Below are 24,453 nucleotides of genomic sequence, written 5' to 3' on the forward strand. Positions count from 1 at the left end.
AAAAACGAATTTTATAAAAAATCCTTAAAATTTGATGCAGATTTCAAATCTACTCCCTACATTAAAATTCCGGAAAACTTATATCTCTTATTGTATATATTATTTTATTATAAGGTTGTTTTCTTACCTAAACAAGATTTGGTTCAATAATAAAGGTGGGGTTAACCGATTTTCTTATAAATTTTCGAGGATTTCTTAAATATATAAATGTTAAATTCATACAGAAGAGCTGTTATAGTATAGTAGATTTATAATTTTTATAATTATCCTTGCATTTTCAAACTTTACAAGAAGAGTCCTGTAATAATAAGGAATCTTAATTTTAAATTATAACCAGGAAATCTGTAGGTTGAAATATGTTAAACTTGTATCTTTTTGGCATTCTATTTATACCATTTTTGAAATGGTGATTCTAAGAATAATAAGGCATATAATAACTTATGTAACTTCATATTAAATTTTTTTTTAAGGTACTAAAAAATATTCCTTTTCTTATATAATTATTTGTTGATGTATGTTCGTTTATCCTAATTAATATTTCCTTTTCTGGTTGTTGTTATCCTAGTTTATGATTTGAAAAAATGAATTATATGTTAATAGAAACTTAGTTTACTATGCCCCGGTAAAGGCTTAATTAAAAAGTAGAATACCTCCACTAGTATGCATTCATTTCCGTATATATTTATATACAAAAAGTGTTTCAATTTTGCACAAAAATATATATGTATATATAAGAATAAGTGTTTAGTAATGAGATCGAAGTAAGAAAGAGGGGAAGGGGCAGAAATCTAAAGGTGTAAGACAATGGCCGATAAATTGAAGTACATCACCAATGATGATTCACAAATTCAACCCTTTTAAGGTTAGAATTAGTGGGTAAAACGTTTAGAAACTCAACTTAATGAACCAACCAATCAAAAATCAAGTCCCCAAGGTTGTTAGGCCAACGATTAAGCCAACCTTATTGTAAGACTTTGGGGACAAGTGTAATAAAAATCCAATGTCCCCTCCTTCCCTGGGAAGTGGAAACTTGTGCTGTTGTAATAAATGATTTATTAATATGATACATGTGAGGAAGTTGATGCACACCAACTAAAATATAATAAGGATTAAAAAGGAAATACATTTCATTCCTTCCAAATTCTTTGGTAACCAAATTATAATTGTCTTATTATAGCTATGGTCAAAATTATAGAGGTTAAAATTTACCCTTTATTTTCATCAAAAAGAATTTTGTTTCATAGAATTCTTTACAATTTTCTTAGAATAGAACATTTTTATTGATGAAATGATTATGTACTAACTTTTAAAGCTACATATATTAAACGAAAGGCACAGATAAATTTTAGATTATAGAGTAGCTTTACCCTTTAAGTTCCCTACCAATTTAAATTATTATTTAATTTATTAGGCAGTGCGTTTGAGAAGTAATTTAATTTACATAACTTAATCAAAATATTCAAAACAATAACTTATCCATTATTCGCCTTGCCCCATCCCCTTCCCCCCTTATTTTTTTACCACCCCCTGATGGTTGGCTTAATACCCCCCACCCATCCCTTCAATAACACCCCTAAAATCAGCTGGTTATTAAATAAAATATTATGGAAATGTAAATTTTTCCGAAATTTATTGTATGATTAGTGCTCTAGAAAGATATTGGTGTTAGGGTAAAACTATAGGAGTTGCTCAAAAATAGCTAGTTTTAAAACCCTTTTAATTTAAAAATATGGCTATCCATGCGATTGACCTTCTGTAGTAAAATACTACCTTTCTGGTTTGTAAATTGATTTTAAAAACTAAAAAAAACTCGTGAATCCAATAACATAATAAAACATAAAAAAAGTGTAAAACAAAAATTATTGTTAGCTTGTTATATTTCTCAGTATTTTACTTTCTGTACTTAGCATTTTCTAAGCCACACCCTAGTGAAAAACAGGTAAAAAAGCAATGGTTTTATGATTTAACCCCCATGGTTAGGATATAGTCTTCTTCAGTGGGATATATTGAAAAGGGGGGGGGGGGTATTGATCATTTTTATTTGGGAGAGGTAGGAGTGGGCACGGGCTAAAATCATCATTAATAGGTTAGATAAGATATACAGGATTTTTGCTTAGTTTTGTATTATAAATTTTATCTGACTTTTTGTGGGTAGCTGGTTTTAGGTTAGGTAGTTCACAATCAAATAATCAGTCCACAGATTTTGATTGCCTCTTTGCAGTTAAAATACTATGGAACTACTAGATAACATTTTTATCTTTAGCCTTAAAACCAGTCTTGAAAAATGGATTTAAAGGGCAATACTTTAACTTCAGTTAAATGTAAATAAAAAGATAAAATTTAAGATTTAAGGACAGAACAAACAGAAATAAAGAACAATAAACAAAAACAATTTAAGAAAAAAATATCCTTTTACCCAATTTCTTTTTTTTTGTAATTGCAACTTAACTTGCCCAGAATAATAAAGGCAAAGATATAGATGGATAATTTTGTACTAAAAGTCATGTAATCTTTTATGCCCTAGATTAATTAAGAAACTTTCATGAAAAATTGTAGTTAAACTAGGTTTTGTACTTAATCTTTGAAAGCAGATGTGCCTCTAATATCTATGTGCTCTGTATTCGAGGAAAGGGATTTGAGATAGCATAAAACCATACAAAAACACCTTGCACCTTTAAATAATAGGACGATCAAGTTCATAAGCAGCAAAGTAAAGATAAAAAAAATGAGCTTAAAATAAACAATGATGTTCCAAACCTTCCATAAACAATTTGTTAAAATGGATTAATTATTACTTGGATCTTACACCAGAGTTTCATGTTCTCTAATAAATGAAACTTATAGCGGGCTAAAATAACGATACCCTCCATCCACCCCCTCTCCTCTACTCCTACTTATAGAACAAACTGACTAAAAAAGGAGTTCTATGTTAGCAAGCGAAATTGACGACAATACTTGTCATAATATTCATGCATATTCTACATCCATTTAAGATGATTGTCTATCTACTCTAATAAGTCTTTTATCCATTTTTGGTATCCATGGACCGGCTGAGAAGCCATAAACTTTGTAGACTATCATTAAAGCACTAATTAAAAACCATTTTGTGTCCCAACGCCGAGAAAAAGAGAGAGAAATAGAAAGACAGGTTTTTTTATTTCCCTTTTTTAAAAAGTAGCGTAGCTGATCTATAATTTTGTCTTACATGTCTGTCTGCATTTAATAAGTTCTTCTCCTTTTTACCCTTCTCTTTTTACTAACCTTACTCTTCCTTACACTTTTTCCTAAGTAAGAGGCAACGTAAAGGGATAAGATAAACCGATAATATTCAACTATAAAACTTATTTTCAAAAAGCATTGTTTCCTTGGATGTAACTTTACTTGTTTCCAAACAACTCTCCTTTACTTTTAAACAGCCATTTTAAAAGAATTACTGTACTTCTAGGAGCAATGCTATGCTATATTTAATTTTTGTTTGCCAGTTTATCCTAGCAGTTCTTATTTTAATATTTTAATTTTCGTGGAAAATCGTCTGTAATACGATGCTATACATGATTTTTCGGTATGGCTCAGAACCGGTTCTAATCAAGCGGATATCAATCGATTTTGAAGCAAAATGCTGGAAAAAACTTTTATCTTAAGCCCTTTTATATAAAACTGGTTTAAAAGATTTAATGTTGATTAAAACATTACTTTTATGAATATTAATATTTTTGTTTTCATTGTGTAATAAATTAAAATTTATTAAAGGATACCCACCTCGCTATTAAATTTATATTCAATAGCCATCCTCCGGATAATTATATATCTTTTTAAAGAATTGCCTAAATCTTGTTGCGTTAGTTGAAGTTTTTCAATTTTACTAGGGAAGGGCACAAAAGTTATGAAAAATAGATGAAAATAATCAAGGCATCCTGTAAAGCTTTGTCTGTAGCGATTTATTTCGCTAACCACGGAACCGATATGGTTCTCCTTTACAGTGAAGCTTCTCATATGTCCTGATATGGTTTTATGCTATTTTATTTTCATATATAAGTCTGGGTATGGTTTTAGGTCATTCTTCTGCCCTTCCATTTACTATTTACTATACTTTTTTTTCTATTATCCTTATCCCAAGTTGCGTTGTTATTGTAGCTTTTTAAATCTTAAGAAACGAATAATGTGCAATTTTGGCGCCGAATCTGATGCCTCATTTTTATGCAAGAATATTTTTTATAAAAATTATTAAGGAATAGAGATTTATCATAAAGGGCTAATTCTATTTACTAAAGTTGTTATCACAAATATAATTAATTGGTCGTTTCACCAGATTTCATGTACGCTGTTAAAGTGATGCTCTCAGCTGGCTAATATAACGATAACATTAACCATTTTTGATGTTGAAAGTAGTTTTACTGGCTTGACCCTACCAAAATTAAAGTATGGCTTTTCTAAATAGGTGTAAATCGTGTTTTTTTTCCTCCACTTTTTGTGTTATTGTCTTAGGACATTTAGTGTCGAAGGTTGGAAAAAAGCTTCTTATCTTCAAATAAAAGATTACAGAAAAGTACATAATGGATATATAATTGAGAGCAAAAAATCATGGTTATATGGATATGTAAATGGGTATTAATTAGAATTAATCTACCCCCAAATATTTTAAGACTGCTAACAAGCATCTAGATAATTACAAAATTGGCAATTTTATCTCCATTATCCCATCCCATTATCCATGGGCAAATTGATTTTGTAAGCAATTTTATTTTCTTATCTTTTATAAGAATTAAAGTGGGAAATTAGGTAAGTTTTCATAGCGGAGCTACTTCATAATCAAATAATCCTAATGTATGTTTTATTTTTTTTGGCAGTTGTCTGTTATTCAAACAAATAAATTTCTGAAGTATAGATGTACAACTTAGACGACTACCTGGCTCCTGTCCAGGGGACCTTTTTCGTCTGCTAGCAAACTGTTTTCTGCTCTTTTGTTGCGAATTGGCTTACAGTTATTTAATCCCTTTCCCCTCTATTGTTTTACTTCAATTTAGCCGTTTTTAAGATATTACAGGACTCAAACATTACATTAAGTCAATAGGATTTATTTAATGCAATTTATTACATATATTAGCCCGTTATATTGTTCATTTTATGTCAATATTTTTAGTAAGAATATTATATGATTTTACCCAATAAATTATGCTTCATAATTTTAGTTAATAAACGTTATTACCCCAATATAAATGGTTTTAGTTAAAACCAAGAATTTATATTTCCAAAGAAGCAACGAAGAAAAATTCTACTTTTAGAAATTTAACAACATTGGTTTGAATTTTACTTTATGATAAAAAAAAATTTACATTTTACTTTCGGATATACAAAATTTAATTATAGAGTAGCTGCAATTATAATAAGTTTGTTTTAAAATTATATCAAATTATAGGAGTGATTTATGTAATAGGAAATTAAAATAATAGTTGAACCAATTATTCTACTTATAGGTAATTTGAACCGACTTAAAAACATTTTAAAAATTAAATATTTAATAGATTTTTTTTGCAGCTTAGCTACTTATATCATTTTTTTACCCTGTGGAACAGAAAGCATTGCTTTGACATTGTTTCAATAATCGAGGGGGGTAAACACTCCTTTACCCCAACCCTTGGACGACTATGCCTAAAATCGTCAATTTACTAAATGATCTTTGTAAGTTTTAGTAATGATAAGCACTAACTGTAGAGCAGCTTAACTTCTAATGAAATCTAGAAATTAATAGAAACATTGATAAAATAAATACATTGATCATTAGGATTTGACAATTAATAAATAAAAGGTGAAAAGTAAATTTCCTATATTGACAATGCTAAATGCTGGTGTGATTAAAAAACAATTCTTTACCAACCTTTTTACTTCAATTTTGTAGTGAATGTATAATTTTCAACTGCACATTGGGTCAAATAATTAATCACAGGTTTAAATAAAAAAATATTGATTGAAAATAAATTAAAAATTTCATTAATTTGCAAAATAATAAATTGCATTTCTATTTATAAAAGTAATTAGATTATTGTCAGGTTTTAGGCTGTTTACAGAGAGAATAGGCGATAGGGTATCTCTTTATAAAACATGCTCCTTTAATTAAGGTTTTTATGACTTTTCTATCATTATCAGTAAATTCTTTAAAAGCTCAAAGATAATCTTTGGGTTAAGAGGTAAATTTTAGATTTTAAACCAGCCTAAATAGACTCGAATAAATATTTGGCCCAGTCTAATGTCTCGACGCCATAGACTTGCGACCATAATTGAAATTATTAATCAAATATTGAGGCTAAAATAAAGAAATATTAGTACAGTTAGTCAGTTAAGACACTGCATGTTATTTAGGATTTGGATTGTTAAGATTTCGGATAATGTAACTCATTTATACTAATCTACCATTATCCAAAATTACCTACATTTAAAATAATGAATCAAAGAATGTATTTTTCAAAATCAGGATAATCAAAATGGATCCAAAATTTTATAATCATTAGGACTTTTTTAACACTACAAGGGGAAAAGGGAAAAGTTCACAAGCTGGGAAGGTTAACAAAATAATATTTTTTTGGAGGATTTATATAAAAGTTACTTTTAGCAGAACAAAATTGTTTTTAATTATATTTTGTGGTCTTGAATGGTGTCTTCATGTACCTTACTTTCATTATTAATGTGTCAATATAATACAACAGATTTATTAAGTCAATTATTTGTGCTTTTTTTCAGTCTAGACATCGAAAATAAAACATATCATAAATGGCTAAAACTATCTTAAAAAGGTTCTTTTTCGTGAGATTTTAATGTTCATAAAAAACTTATTTTGTAGTTTTAAAAGAATGTATTTCATATATTAACTCATCAAAGTTTTTGACCTAATTAAACTATTTATGATGCTTAGATAATTATTAAGTATTTAATTTAGGGGATAATTTTTAGAAATTATTATTGGAGCTGGTTCAAAATTAAACAGTTCCTTTAAAAAGCTGTATTTTTTTCCTTGCTGATAACCATTACATTGTATCTCATAGACCCGCGGCAATAGCGTAATTGGTAACATGTCGGCTCAGAGGTGTTGGGTTCGCATCAAACTAGAGAAGTTAAAATTGTACCTACAGCTGCTATGTCAGGCACGTGACACAAGGAGAAATGGTTTGGCCCTTAAACAGGCGCAATTAATTACCATGCACAGTTGGGACTTCCAGTCAAGGGTCGTGCAATAAAGGGTTGGTTGTCCATCGGGCGCTTTACACTGCGATCACAAGCCAATCCCTCCCTTAAAAAGATCAAACTAAATGAATATACGTGTTATACAACTTACAAAGCAGTACAAGTGCGTTGCCGTAATATTAAAAGAAAATTTCTATAACAGAAGCCTGGGCAATCAATGAAAATTTAGATCCGGTTTCTATTATTTAATCACGTACATATCAGGTTTTTATCACCTTTTCAAGTTTTACTTTCTATAAATTATCAAATAAAATTGATGTTTTTAAATTAGAAAATTTACTGCAATGAAATAATTCATTAATAAACAACAATAAAGCCATAAAAGCAAAATGTTAGACGGAAAATATATTACCAATTACCTTTAAAAATCCTATTTTTAAATTTGGGTCTCCTTTTTTTTGTAATTACCTCTAAAGTAAAAATTGCATTTATTTTTTCAAAAGATATAACAATACTCTTAAATACACATATTTATTTAAAGTAAAAAATCTTTATTGATTTTAAAATGTGGTTCATAATATGAAAATATAAATTTGTATCAACAAAAAACTTTGATTTTCAATTAACAATTATACTGTAATTTATCCTGAGTGTGGGTTGGTACAGGGTGCGAGCAAAAAATATCACATTTGCGCATTTTTATTCGAGGCACTAGATGGATTATCATTAAAATTATGGGAAGTTTTCATTGGAAGATTTCTTATTAATGTTTTTTGTTTGATGATTTTTTTCTCAATTGTTTTTCGAAATGGTAAAAAATCATTACAAAAATAATGAATATTTTTCTTAAAATAAGAATATCAAAATAATTGATTTCTCATTTCATAAACATCAAACATAGATCTCATTTTACAAAAAAATCCTTTAGGGCAAACAATATTTCTTTAAAAATTTACACTTTTGCTTGGCACCCTGTTTTAAAAATATATATAAAGTGTATTGTATATTATTATCAAGTTGTTGACACTTATAGGCCAAGAAAACTGAAATTTATTGCGGCCAATTAGGCTTGTCCTACCATATATTATTCTTCATATATTATTTTTACTCAGGTTTTTGTATATTACTGCAAAAAAACGAGAAAAGCAGTTTTTCGCATCGTATTACAGACATTTTCCCATGGATTATTAGCTTAATTCCAGTTTTGTTAGTCTCGAGAAGCCGAAGGCACGGGTTAAAAAAACTGAGGTGGACTCTTAAAAATTCTTTGCCTCACTAATTTAGTGAGGCAGTTAGCCAATACATTTTTTTAAGAATTCACTATTGGTTCAAATTTTATAATTTATACATGATTTTTCATTATTGCTATGAGCTGGTTCTAATTCCGCGGGATATTAATTGGTTGCGAAGCCATACTGGAAAATTATATATATTATATTTCAAGATTGATGAAAGATAGATACGTACTGACAATCCATTTTTAAGAGTAGTTTTAATACCAAAAATATCCAGATTTTTCCAAGTTTTGTATTCACTCCAAAATTTCCCCTTCCCCCTGTTTGCCTTTTTATTGCAATTATTAATTGTAAATATTGAATTTTTTATACAAGAAACAAAGCATTTTATTAAAAATAAAGTCTTTATTTTAATTTTAAAGTGTCAAAAGAAACTTTTGAATACTTTTAGGTGCTATGTCCCTACCATTTAGGGGCTTTGTTTTCCAAGGGGAGGAAAGGACAAAAAAATATCACTAAACAACCCTAAGACTTAATTTTGAAAATATGATAGCCTAAAACCATCCTGGTACCTGTGAAGCTTCCCTATAATGGAGATCTCACTCGGTTCAGTAGTATTGAAATCTACTTTATATAAGAGGGTAAAGATATCAACTAAATGTAAAGATCAAATGCTTTATTAAGTTCAAGCTGCTTTTAAAAATGAAAACAAAGTTGAGCTTTTAGTTTGTGTTTACGTGCGGTTGACTAACAAAGATACGGAAACCCCAATTTAATAATTGCTTAGGTATAGAAAAGGCTCAAAACACAAGCGATTATTTTCTTTTCCTAAAAATGTTTGGGACACTTTTTTTCCAGGTATCTAATTGCATTTACACGAAGGTGAAGTTTTGTAAACATTTTACACCACTTTTTTCCTTCAATTTTGTCTGCAACCTTGGGACAAAAAAAGACTAAAAAGTTTAATGTGCTTGTTTTATTAGCAGCTGCGCCCTTAGCATCTAAGATGGTAGAAAAATAGTGCCTAACCATTTCTAAAGAAGTTGTATCAACTTTTTTGCTTTTTATTTAAGATAGCTAGCCGGTTCTTTCAGTAAGTAGTAGATGTAAAATTTTTCATAGAATTCAGATATGCAATCGGTTTTTTTTGTAGACCTCTTATTTTTTAAGTAATTTAAGTTTTTTTAAAAAATAATTAAGTCGGTTTTAAGGTACTAAAACGCAACAAAATAAAAGAAGAAAATAGCCAGTATGGACAAAAATAGTAAGATCTTTAATTTGACACCTTACTTTTAAAATTCTGTTGAGTAATTGTTGAAAAAATCTATTTTTTTCACCTCGGTTTAATCAAAACATTAAACCTAAATATTTTCTCATACAGACATAAAAAATATGGGTTCATATATACCATTAGAATGAGAAAAATAATATGAATCCATTCTAAGCGAAATTGAAAAAGTTTAAAAAAATTGTTATAAAAAATAGAAAAAATAAAAAGTTTATTTTAAGAATTGTAACTACTAAACTAGCCAATCACAAATCGCAAAAATTGACGAATCGGGAAGCTTAATCTATAAAATTAACTTATAGAATTGCCAGAAAAAAAGGAGAACGTTCATACAATATATACAATAGATACTACAATAAATATAGTGATATTAAAGAACATGTAAAGAATGAAAAATTATGAACAAATATGCATCAGTCTGTTTATAAACTTCAAAACAATGCAGTTAAAAATACATTATTGTTTCTTGTGTTTAAAAAATATCTGCTACATTGCATTGTCTTTTGTTTAGGTTTAGTTCAGGTTTGGTTCAAGCTAACCCTTTAAAGCCGAAAATTATGATTCTTAAAATAAACTTATTTTTTTTGTAATAGTTTTATAAAACTTTTTCAATTTTGCTTAGAATAGATTCGTAATATTTTTCTGATTCTAAAGGTATATATGAACCCATGTTTTTTATGTCTGTTTGAGAAAATATTTAGGTCTAAAGTTTTTATTAAACCGAGGTTAAAAAAATAGATTTTTTCAATAATTACTCAACAGAATTTTAAAAGTAAGGTGTCAAATTAAAGATCTTACTATTTTTGTTCATACTGGCCATTTTCTTCTTTTATTTTGTTGCGTTTTAGTACCTTAAAACCGACTTAATTATTTTTTTAAAAAACTTAAATTACTTAAAAAATAAGAGGTCTACAAAAAAACCGATTGCATATCTGAATTCTATGAAAAATTTTACATCTACTACTTACTGAAAGAACCGGCTAGCTATCTTAAATAAAAAGCAAAAAAGTTGATACAACTTCTTTACAAATAAAATAGCCCAAAATCATTCAAAGACTCTATATGTAGAACTTTTATGAAATTATACTTTACTACATTATATAATAGGATATCGTAGGTGCTCTACTGCGTTTTATGTAATTAAATAGTGCCTAGATAAAAGTAAAAGTAATACACCTTGCTCAAGTACTCGAGTGTATGTGTGGGCGCGCGCGTGTGTGTGTGGGTAAGTTTGAGTGCAATCATTTTTTCCGTCAATTTCTTTTCCAAGGCTGTTTTTCTGTCAAAGGGTGTGGCTTTTTTGGACTTAATTGTTCTTAAAACTTTTCTTGAAGAAATTTCAGTAATTTGATTACCTTCGATAAAGTTATTAAACGGCGAAACACAAAGAAAAAAAAAGAAAAAAATCTTCTAAAATTTTAATTCTAACACTGAAAAAAGATCCACAAGGAAGGCTTTATAAAAAATGATTTATTACAAATTTTAGCTGACTGCCTTAGTTCGTAGAGGTTAAAATCACTTAAAAAAACTGCCATGCAATTTTTGAGCCACAGTCACAACTAGGCAACAGCTTTTAGCCTCCTAAATAGGAGTTACGCGACTTGTAAGCAACATGGACTTAAGAATTGGGTAAAGTTTTAGAGGGGAAGGAAAGGGATAATAGACTACATAGTTTAGACCAAGAGAGAGAGGAGACAATTACTCGAGGCCCCAAAGTTTTCTTTTTCAATGGTTTTAACAACTTTGGGGACTTTAATTGAATTTTGATGGGTTGGTTCACTGACATGATTGTCAAAATGTGTCAACCAATAATTATAATCTACAGAAGGGGTAATTTTATATTTCCTGTATATCAATTTATCGACCTTTGTCTTATCCCTTTAGATCACTGACTTTAAATGTTGACATTTAATGAAGAAAATATTTGGAACATTTACCTATCCTTGTTTTAAATAATTTTTAACTTATTTTTCTAAGTAAATTCTACAATTTCGAGGCTGCCTGTATGATTTAAAAGTTGATGAGATATCTTATCTGAAACTAAACGCAACGCATCTTGTCTTTTTATATATTTTATATTATGTTTTATAAGAAAGTCCTAAATATTTAACTATCTTTTAATAATTGATTTTGGTTTGATAATTTTAACATTATTATATTTCAAAATAAATAAGTTTATTCATTAAATAACTATAATTAAGAAATTTTAATATCTCAAATGAATGAAACTTTTTTCTCAATGATCAGCTTTTTTACTCTCCCCCCCCCCCCCACACACACACACACGCTGTTTGTCTCTTGCGTAGCCTGGCGGTCACTTACAACCCTGCTACCTTTTCTCACTTCCCTTCCCTTCCCTCTTCCCTATTCAAAATACGTTGTCTTTTAATGCAATCAAGACATTTTGTCATAAATCCCCAAAAGATAGTGTTTTTGAAATAAAAGCATGATTTTTTATTTATTTAAATTGATTTTTAAGATGTTTAATTTAAAATAAGTAGCATAGAATTTTTTTTTTTTTAATAATTGCATGAAATGAGTCTAGTGATTTTTTTTCAAATTAATCTTTTTTAAATTAAAAATCTTGATGTAGTTAAGGACAGCCATGTCAGTTTTTGTGGGAGTGGGGTGTGTGGGGGCAGTCACGTGACTGTTATGCTGTCACGGTCAATTCTACTATTTACGAGAAAGAGATAGAGTCAGAAAAAATTAGGAAAATAATTGTTCTCCAATTCTATTAATTTTTTCCTTATTATGGATAAAATAAAAAACAAGCACATTTATGTTTATAAGTAGCGCGGCAATGATCTAAAAATTATTTTATGGTAACAATTTTGACAGATTTTATCAATAAAATTTAACTGAAAATGTAATTTTTTACAGCTGAAAAATGAAGTTAGCAATACTTTTTTTTGCATAATTTTTCTAAAAGCAGAGACTAATAGCATTTAAAAACACAGACAAATTATAGATTACACAACTCATTTACCACAAAATGTTATTTTTACCCCTGCAAAGTGTGTTCTATAAAGCTTTGGTAACCAAGTCTATTTTTATCATTTTTTTGTTGCAAAGTGTACAAATTGAAAAGAGGTATATTTTGTTTCAATATTAAATTTTACTCACCCTTTCCTCAAATGCTTCTAGAGGCAGCTAGGGGAGTAGCTGCTAGTATCAATAAATAAACTACTTAGGAATGGTTTTATGCATAATAGATACATGATTAATAAGTTAATCGATTTTCATTTCATAGTTGCGTGTTATGACCATACGCGGTCTTGTTTCAAATTCTTTAGGTTAATATATGAGATAGTGTAATATAATGTATGAGAAAGGGGAAGGGAGGGGGGGGGGGGTATGAGTCAAATGTTTACTCTTTAAAAGAAGCAAAGTGTTAGGTGAGAGAAAGAGGAAAAAGCTCAATATCCCCAAAACTGACTTGGACCCTTTTTAAGCCTCTCAAAAAAATTTTATGTGGGTAGGGGGGATAGGACAATTGAACTATAACTAATCTACATCCCTATCTTTCCCCTATTATGACTAACAACAAAAACACATAATTTATTATCAAAATTAAATATATATCACTAAAACTAAAGACTTAAAAGTGGGTTTTGTTTTGAAAAGGGGGGCCATAATTCTTTTTGTGTAATGATGTTTAAAGACTTGATAAATTATATGTTTAGATTGTCTGGATGAAAAGTTCAATTCTTCATGCTTAGTTTCTTTTTACTCAATGATACACTTTTAATAATTTTTCATATTTGTGATTAATATCCATTGGACTAGAAAAGGTTCTCAGCCATACTGAAAATTCATATATAACATCGTATTACAGACAATTTTTCACGTATATTAAAATAACAAAACTGTTTTTAATATTATATTTTTTCATTTTGATATCCGCTGAAAGCTGTCTTTAAATACGATGCGATATACAACTATTATATACTCTGCCCCTAGCCTCTGGGGCAACTTTATAGAATAAACAATTCAACTACATATTTACGAGATCTTAATAGACACACAAATTAAGAATAAAAGATTAAAATGAAGACGCCTTTAAAGATAATTCATTTTAAAATGCTAAAATGTCCAAAAACACAAACATGTAAAATAAACTCTAGCAAATTTAGTCAAACAAACAAATTGACTTTGTGGAGTAAAAATTTGACATGCCTAGGCACAGAAAGTGGACATTTATCACATTTTTTGAACGTATGGAAAATGTTTGGATCCTGTCGGTTACACCACGACATAAGGTCATCTTATGATCTTAAGAGATAGGACCATGGACGATAAATTAATTTAGAATTAAAGTAAATAAAATTACGTACTTTTTGTAGATTCAATATATATTAGTAGAAAAGTTTGGAAACTTTCTACAACCAAGGCAAAATTCAGCAATACCCTTACAGTTGTAAGCTAACGAATTGTAGTATGATTATATGAATTGTAGGTAGTATACAGTCTTATACCAACGTAGAGTGTGCTACAAGTCGTTTGGCCGTTTTCATCACTAACGTTTTTATTCTGATCTTCTATTACATACATGATCCTTAAGTATGTATGGATAGTAAAATTACTATTTATAGAAATTTACTAATAGTTTAAGAAACATTTATGAACTCATATGATCGTAAAATACGACGAGACACATTTTTAGCGGGCAAAAACAAGTATAGATATTATCCATAATTACGTAATTATAAACTTATTCATAACAGGCAACCAACCTTTAATTTCAAATATTTGACTGAAAGTCATTAACTGTGCATGATAATGCAGAAAGGGAATGGACATTGGCCTATTAATTACTCTAATCCCCAAAGTTTATAAAAAAAGATTTTCTTATTTGTTGGCCTAGCATCTTAGGGGACTTTAATTGAATTTTGATTGGTCGTTTCATTAGGCCAAGTGTCCAAACGTTCCCACCATCAATAGTAATCTATAGAAAGGTTGGATGTACACCAATTTATCGTCCATTGTCTTATCCCTTATTTGAACCCGAAAATGGTACAATATTTAGTGTTAGAGCCACCCTACTCTTCTAAATAGTGAAAAATGATTGCTGGACAATTTAGGAGACGTTTGAGTTTACCCATCCATCCGGAAAAGTTACACTAAAATGCCAGCCTCATAAATATACATTTACCCTTTAAAATATGGTGCGCCTTCGCTTCCGTAGTCTTATTACATCTGCATGTGTTTTATATTCGCAAAATGACATCTTTTTACCAATACAAGACAAGGATCTAAAGGGATAAGACAATAAGTACATCCCCAATGCATTAGTGATACACAAAATTACCCTTAGTTTAGACTGCAATAAGTGGTTGAAACGTTGGATACTCAAATAAATGAAACTAATCAAAATTTAATAAAAGTCCCCAAGGTTGTTAAGCCAACGAATAAAAAACGTTATTATAAAACTTTGGGGACTAGTGTAATATACAGCCAAATGTCCCCTCCTTGGGAAAGAACAGTTTGTGCTGTTGTAATAATATGCAATTCAAATTATTTGATAATGTGATGCAAGAGTGGATGTGTATGCACACCTTAAAATATTTTTTTTTTTCAAAAGTTGTCCTTCTTTAACATGTAAATTGATACGTTTCTTTTAATTTAAGTGGCGTTTTTTGTTTCAAAATGCTGTCTTTTTAAAAATTGATCGATTTAGAAGATAAACTTTTGAATAAAATAAAGAAAGAATTATTAAAAAATAATAGTTTTGTATATATTCTAAGGTCAAGCCTCTATCATTTAAATTTATATCTAAGGCCGACATCTAAAAAAGCAACCACTTTAACGCGAAAATTCATAATCTATAAGACAAAATATATCGTATATATTAAGTAGGAAGGTTTTTGTTTGTTTTTAAGTTAAGATCTCGCCTTCAACTGAATCAATTAAGTTATATCCTTTTAAGTATACATAAGTCCTGAGATGACTTTGAATTTAAGTCGTTGGATGGTTTTATGCTATTTACTACCTTTCCTTTCCTATATGTTAGATGCGCAGCCGATAATATATTTTAAGACATTTTTTTGATATTTATAATTTTTTTCAGAATCACAATCAGCAGAACCTACATCTCCGCCAGCAGAGCTACGATGTCGGGGGTGGTGACGACATGGGCCCCCTCCCCCCCGGATGGGAGATGGCCAAGGCGCCCAACGGTCAGATCTACTTCATGAACCATATCACCAAGACCACGCAGTGGGAGGACCCCAGAAAGGTAAGGGTTAATACGTTAGTAGCAAAGCCACGCTATAAGTTATTTTTTATTTGTTGGTCCACCTGACTAAGTCTGTATTACTCATAAAATAAAGGTTAGCTAAAAATCTTTTTATATATTTTCTATGGATATTTCAACTTTTAAAAATTTATACAGGAGTATAATAATGCAAGATTTATTTAACTTCTTTAATGAAGCTTTTGGCAGAAGATTAATCTTATCATCATCTTCTCTGTAAATTTTCGAAAATTCTAAATTAATAAGTTTGTATCTTAGAAAAGCAAAAATAACAATTATTTTATTTACGTAATAGCTTAGGTTAAAAATCATAAGGTACTATTATAGTAATTTTATATCTAAATTTATTATTATTGATTTTAAAATGCGCACTATATTTGAAGTAGCGTAGGAGGGAGCTTCTCTATAATTATTGTTCGTACGTCATGTTGCAACTTTTTGTTTGGTCTAGGTATTTTTTTGTTATTCTTAAATAAATTTCACTTTTTGCCTTAATTGGTAGGTTCGTTTAACTCACATATTACAGAGTAGCTTAAATACTAAAAAGTAAAATTCATAATCTAAATAAACCCTTTTTAGGGCCCTTGCTTATAACTTGTATTTTTGTGTCGTTTAGTATCACTTTCATTTTACAGTCTTATAGTAGTTTTTTTTTTTGCAGTCAAAAGGGGACTTTTAAAACTACTCTATACTTAGTTTATTTAAATCTACAGTCCTTTAACCCCCAAAAGTCAACTTTATACTAGAACCTTTAGAATAGGTTCGAAATGGATTGATATCCGCTTGATTAGAACCGGTTCTCAGACATACTGAAAAATTATTTATAGTATCGTATATGAATATCAAAATAAAAACATAATAATACTAAAACCAGTTTAGTTTGCCCGGGCCTTCGGCAATAAAACTGGTTTAAACCTTATAACTTTTCGTTTAAATATCCACGGAAAGCTGTCTATAACACGATATAACACAAAATGCCTAAAAATGATTCAGATATTAGTTACCTATTTAAAATCAACCAATGTTGTTTGAATTATTTTCTTCCTATTCAATTAATTTTCGTTGATTTTCAGCAAACTTTCTTTGATTTCATTTGTCTGCCCTTAATCCCTGAAATTTAATGCCCCTGTTGTTTTGTGTGTTTCTGTGTGTGTGCGCGCGCAGCTCTGTAACGCACACAAACACACACACACACACACGCGCGCACGCACACTGTGTGTGTATGGGAACTAGTACTTGCCTCAGGAACACTGGTTTCAAAAAGTTTCCTATTAAAACCGCCAATTTAAATATTATAGCAGACTTTTTTCCATTGTTGTTTCATAATTCAAATTTCACAGTCTAAAAGCATTTTAATCCTATTGATGCCGTAATAAGTTATCAATAAAGAAAAGTAAGCAATCTTGTTGATGTTATTTTCATTTTGGTTGTTTTTAAGAGAAACCATTGCGCCATGATTATGATAGTAATAATATTTGCACAATAGCACAGTTTCTCTAGATACAAGTTTTTACATTTATTTATTTTTCAAATTAATGCTATTTAAAGGTATCGGGTTTGAATCTCATGCAGCTTAAAGTTTGCAGGAGGGGGTGCTTAAAAGTCTTGCCTATTTTCAATCTTAATTACTTAAGAACCCATGAACTCTATTGGTTTAAATAACATGCATATTTTATCTCAAAATTTTATCAATTTTGATGGCTTCTAAGTGTAGCATAGCATAATTCTTATTAAATATTATTACTCATTTGACTTTTCTTCAATTTTACAAATGTTGCTATTTAGCAAATTTTATTTATTAAACTATTAAAGAAAGATTTTACTTTGAGTAGCAAAGCAATAAGAAAAAACTAAAAGTAAAATCAATGATATGAGACTAAGCAAGGAAGTTTTTATTTGTTTCGGCTAGATGAACGTACCAACATACATAAATTTATGTTAGAGCTACTTCAAATATTGAGATCTAAAGTAATAATTTGTAAAAATACTAATCATTATTGAGACCAAATGTTTTAATTTGATAATATTTATCTGCATTGTAAATTCGTGTGCAAGCCTTACTCATAGCTTTCTCAGAAATAAAAAGTGGTTGCTAACAAAATTTGGTTTCAGGGCTTATTGGGTTTTCAACGCGCTCTCAGGGAATGGAACATAAATACTGAAAAAACTTTTAGGTTTGCTTAAGAAAATGAGGGGGCATTAGGTTACACGGGTACTCTAAGTTTTACAACCATGTTATAATATTCGTTGGCACAAAATCGTATTTAATTTTAATTGAATTTTGATTCGTTGGTTCCAATCAAGTAGTGTCTGAACTTTTTGACCAATAACTTTTGTCTACAGAAGGGGTAATTTTTATCATCATTGGGTATATACTTAGATTCATCGTCAATTGTCTTATCCCCTAAGATCCTGAATTTACTTTTTTTGTATGCATCTGAGCTTTATCATTTTTAACATCTTGTGTATGACCTTGTTTAGGCCGAAACTCGAAATTTTAATATTTTCTTTCTCTGTCCATTGTAGCTACTAGCTTCGGCTACCAAAACAAACCATTTACAATTCACCAATGGGGGCAAAACTAATAAGTTTTGGGGGGTGGGGGGGAGGGGGGCTTTTCCGGTGCGTCACTTTTCAAAAGAAAGCAATTTTGAGAGTAGGGGGATCTTTACATTTCCTTAAAAACTTTTTAAAACAAAGCAAAAGAATATGGTTTATTTAAGATTTCCTTTCTTTACGGTTAGGTTTTGTTTCTCAAAAAGGGCTATTTACTTCCAATTTTTAGTTTTTAATAGTTTCTTAATAAGCAAAATTTTTAGACATTCATTTCTTATTCTGCTACTTTAATAATTTACTATTTTGTATAAACATACATATACAATGTCGATTTAACTTTAGGTATAGAGAAAGGAAGAAAATTGTGAGACTTAAAAACTCATAATTTATTTCATAAACAGAGGGGGAAAAGGAAATACTTACTACACAACACAGCTCACTTGAATAGAATATAGGTTTTGAGTAGCATAAAAAAGGTTCCAGGGCAAACGCAGCAGTGTCTAAAATATTAAGTTAATTAAGTATCTCTATAATAAATAGGTTATGTTGACATATTAATATATAAATAAGCCTCCCTCAGAGATTAGGCATTTAAAAACCTATATATAGGTTAAAAAAAACGAAAACCATAATCGACAACTACTTTCCATGCCCACTATCATATTTTTTAAAAAGAAAATAACCCTATATTGATTGAAATGTAAGTGAAATGTAATAACTTGTTAAAACCTGTTCATATTCATTTAGATTTACTTAATAAAAGTGAAGCCTATAAAACATTAATGAATGTTGGTAACGATTAAATAACAAGTTTTAAGCATCTATTTTTTAATCTTATTTAACTCAATGTTTTAATAAGCGCAGCTACCTTTTTCTGGGGTCCGTTTGTGTGTCTGTCCACAATTATAATAAATGTGCCCTTCAAGTAAAATTGACAGGAGGGGACATTGGGCTGTTTATTACACTAGTCCCCAATGTTTTTAATGACGTTTTCTTATTAGCTGGATTAACAACTTTGGGGAATTTTATTAAATTTTGATTGGTGAAATCATTAAGTTAAATGTTCAAACGTTTCAATAATCTACAGAAGGGGTAATTTTGTGTATCATCAATGAAGATTTTGTTTTGATTACTTTAAAAAAATATTAAATATAATCCCTTTTACATATTTTAAGTACAATAAATAATAGTTCCACAAATCAAAGTCACTTTCTTTACAATAAAAACTCTCCACTGCCTAAAGGCACAATTACAAGAAAATTCGCTAGTTCCATTTTCGAACAGAATTTAATATTCTTGAAAACTGTTATGAGATCATGATTCATTTTATATATCTGAAGTTAAGACATGATATACTATTTAGTTTTCATATTATACATACTTTTTGTCGAACAAAAATGATCTCTATTGAGACATAATGTATTTCTCTGTGTAAATTTTGTTTTATATTTGTAATCAATGGTTTCACATAGATCGTATTTTTATTTTTAGGTCCCAAAATTTTTGTTACAAATGTACATTTTTTCAAGAAGGAAGGGGACAAAGGGCTTTTTATTACATTAGTCCGCAAAGTTTTAATAACGTTTTTTATTCGTTTGCTTGACAACTTTTTGGACTTAATGAATTTTGATTGGTTGATTCATAAGATGAATTTCCAAAAGTTTCAACCATAATTTTTATCTACAGAAAATTGAATTTTGTGTATTAACATTGGGGATGTTCATCTATTTATCAGCCATTTTTTTATCCCGATCCCTGAAATTTTTATTTTGCTAATGATCTATCCTTGCCATGGTTTGATTTGCATACGCAATAGCTCTGTTTTTGCGCAGCTGTCTTACTTTTTATATTTTTTTCTACTTCTGACGTCACTTCCGGTTTAGTTTTCATTTTATACTATCCTATACACAGATTTAATTATATATTAATTTCATTTTTTATTCAAATGTAAGTTAATACTTTTTCAGCTATTCTATAACTCCCCAAAGGATTTTCAAATTATCCTAATGCAATTTTTCCACTTTTATTAAGCCAATTATAAATTCTAAGCCTAGGGATGGTTAGAAGAGCCCCCCCCCCCTACCCCTAACCCTTCTTCATAAATAATTGAAAAGTCAAAGAACATTATACTCCTTCCTCATTTTTCAGAAATTTATCTTAAATAAAAAGCAAATTTTTTATCAATATAAATTTTGATGTGCTTCATTTCTCCAAATCATTTACCTATTATAGAAATTATTTTCCTTGTTAATATATTTAAAATAATATTCTGTTGCTATCCAACTTTTTTCATTAGAATGATTCATTTGTAGTAAATTAATTATGAAATAATAATTTTATCCCTTCTTATAAAAAAAATACTTTATAAGTTCCTTTTTAAGCCTAATTATAGCTCAATAGCGAAATTGTCATACACAAGGGTGGAAAAATTTGCAAAATGTTGGTTTTATCATAGCTCATTTTTAGCTAATGGGCAGGCAAAACAATCCTAATATGATTGATAGAAAGAGGATAATTTTGGGATATGATTCTACATACTGTCTTGTCCCGCCAAAAGTAGAGGGATAGAATATATAATATTCAATATTACAAATATGAAGTTTACTTCTGGGTTTACCAAACTACTGCATACAGCTGTTTAAAAGAAACAAAAAAGCAAGGATGATGTCATCCATAGACGGTTTAGTAAATAATACATTATATCACCTTAAAATTATTCTAAATTACATCTAATTACAAGAACAAAGTTTGCTATACAGACAAACAGACCGAGCAAGGTATAGAATAGCATTGCTGATTTGGCTGTGAAAAAAGTGTATGTACAGTTGCTTGAACGGCCTTGGTGAAGGCAACACAACAGCTACCAGATATAGATTCATTCGTTAAAAAATTGCCAATCATATTGTCTAATCTTGCTAGGCATCACCTTTCTAAAAAATCAAGAAAATTAATGTAAAATTAGCTAAAGATTTAATAAATCTAAAATGAAATTAATGGCCTTCTAGCAATGATTATTGGTTTTTACCCTTTTTTAATTGTTGCAGGAATCATCCCTGGAATATAATTATGTATTGCTTGATGAGCCTCTAATCTAGTAGCTGTAAAACAGGCAACATCAGAGATCAGATCTAACAAATAGATTGCACAAAATTCTATGCTTCAATACTTTTACTAATTTTTTTGCAATTAAAAGCAAATCTTAATATTTTATGTTAAGTAGGGATAGGGGGAAAAGAAAATAAATCTTAAAATAAATATTTTGAAAATTTTGGCGTTTGGGATAAAGGCCACTTCAACTGTTCTTATTTTAGCCCATTATTAAGACTCTTGGGGTAAATATACAAAGGCTGCAGGCAAAAGTTGTAAGGGAACAATAGTTTTAACGGAAGACTTTTGGATCATGGAAAGAAAACGCAGTAGCAGGTTTTAAAGTATTTTCACTAGAAATAGGCGAAAAGCTACTGTGAAATTACGACTAAACCCAATACTTTGTTTTCTTTCCATGATCCAAATATTTTTCTTTCAAAATTTGCTAAATTTTTTACTAGGTAGAACTTTAAAATATTGTAATTTCCTTCGTCCTATTCCTATATCCCTGGGGCTAAAAGATAAAATAAGGAGTGAGACAAAGATATGAGAAAGGGGGTAAATACAAGTTGCCTAAGACTTACTACAAATTGCATGCTACACTAACTTTTTAAACGGCAAAGCTACTCTATTATTCATTTTAAAACTTCCTAAATATTATAATAATACGATCTTGAAGCAACTTATTAACACACTTCCTTCTGTTAATTTATAATCTTTGGTTGGGAAAATGTCTTAATGAGGTTTTTGTTACAAAAAGAAACTTTTACTTTATTTCCCATGGCAAATTTTCAAATTAAAGGATATCATTTCTCATTTAGAAAATATGAAACAAAGTGTTTTTAGGGTATAATTAAGATTGCACATTATTTTTTGGTAAAAAATGTGATTAATTTTTGGTGTATTTTTCCATTGAAGTTTTGAAGATTTTAAAAAATACATTTTTTTGTCTGAAATAGGCGGTTGCATTAGTTAGGTAGTTGAAAATATTTTCCAGCATTGCCTCGAAACCATTTTTTTTCTCCTGGATTAGAACCAGTTCTCAGCCATACTGAAAAATCATGTATTGTATCGTATTACAGACAATTTTGCATAAGAAACTTAATGAAAAATCATAAAAATAAAACAAGTTTAGTTAGTCCTGAGGGGCTGAAGGTTTTGATCTTATCATTTTTCAAGAAAAGAACAATAATATCAACCTCCGAACTGAAAATCAGATGTCGTTAAACCATAATTCCTCAAACCATCTAGAATATTCTTGTTTAATTCAATTTATCTATTAAAAATTTTGCAAAAATGAACTAGAGTGACTGGCTTATATTTGCCAGTCTTTGCCTATTTATTAATTCATAATACTTAAACATAAAATTAGAAAATAATATAAGAACTTATTTTAAATTCCTCGAATAATATGATTTGTGCAATATATGAACATGGATGGAGATATTGTATCCAAAAAACTATTTTGCTTTAATGGTAATGCTTACAGACCTCAATCTGGTTTTCAAAAAATGATTAAATTCATAAATTTAACAATACAATTTTTTAATTATTGATAAATTTGACTGGCGGGAAATTTTCAGACAAAAATTTTAGTTTTTATATCCTTCTTCCCTGTTTTTAGTCCACATAAAAGTTATATTGGGACGTTCATTTTCCTGAAGCCTTTAACTTGAATAGGCTGACCCCCACCCTTAAATGCAACAGCAAAATCCTACTGCTACAATGCAATGCAATGGTTAAGGAATAATCAAACCCCATAAATTTTTTTTTTTTCGTAAATAACTTAATGTTGTTTTGCTGCGCTGCTTATCCTTACCTAACTTTATCACAACTAGCCTCATTATTAATTTGAATCGGCTTTTGTTGTTGCCAGCCAGATTAGAATAAAAGGATATTGCATGTGGTGGTATAATTCTATAAATAAAAAATCACCCTTCGATTTGTTTTTATGGTGTTGAATTATTAGTAATGAATATTTAATTTTTTTGCGGGGGCCGGCATTCAAGTTGACAAAATTTGCCAAATTTTACACAGACAATAGAGTTAGAACGTACTAGAGTAGCAATTATAAGAAAAAAACTATTAAGTAAAGTAACAAGGATTTGTAATGAAGCACATACTAGAATACTGAATGCTAAAAAATGCAATTATTAAAAGATATATAGTATATGAAACTTGGTTTGACAGACATACGAACGTACCTTGCTTCTATAAGGATTATCTAAAAAGTTTAAAACCATCAATAGTTATCTATCGTATCGTATAATAAACAGCATTCCGCGGATACAAAAATGTACATGTCGGGGCAAAAAAAATGGTTTTAATCTTTTGATTGTACATTTTTATAAACGTAGCAAGCTGTCTATAATACGATGTTATGAATAACTATTCATATTTAAAGCATTTTTTCCTAAATAAAATAAAAATAAGGTCATAGTTAATAAGCTGCAGTAACAAAAAGTAAATTTCATCCAAAAATTTTATTTGCTTTTCATTTTTAATAATGATCGGTTTACATATATGTAAACAAACAAAAACTTAATATTTTATATATTTCATATTTTTGCAAACGAAGCTTCTATACAAATTATTGTTTGTTTGTCACTACGTCAGTTTGATAATGCTTTTAAAGTTTAAGATCTTGCCAACCACTGAACCGATTGAGTTCTCAATTTTAGGGAAGCTTTGCTAACTTTACTTTAAAACTCTTGTGATGGTTTTAGGCCTTTTTTTACTGCCTTCTTTTCCCTAGATGTTAGGGTCGAAGACTGGTAGTTTGTTTCATACTGACTTTTTATGGTTATAATTTGTTTTAAATTAAAGAGAAAATATTTACTCCTATAAAATATATC

The 24,453-nt window shown here is 29.3% G+C and overlaps 1 protein-coding gene across 1 annotated transcript in view; it reads left to right on the forward strand.

Moving 5' to 3' along the window:
- yki (Transcriptional coactivator yki) overlaps positions 1-24,453 on the forward strand; it is a 44,972-nt gene that overhangs the window by 7,166 nt on the left and 13,353 nt on the right. Inside the window, exon 2 of the mRNA XM_080170299.1 lies at positions 15,770-15,937. Within this exon, the coding sequence (XP_080026425.1) occupies positions 15,770-15,937 (168 nt within the window). The remainder of the gene's footprint in view (positions 1-15,769; positions 15,938-24,453) is intronic.

The sequence above is a fragment of the Acartia tonsa genome, chromosome 8 (genome assembly GCF_053477335.1).
Source record: "Acartia tonsa isolate MP-2025a chromosome 8, ASM5347733v1, whole genome shotgun sequence".
Classification (NCBI taxonomy): domain Eukaryota; kingdom Metazoa; phylum Arthropoda; class Copepoda; order Calanoida; family Acartiidae; genus Acartia; species Acartia tonsa.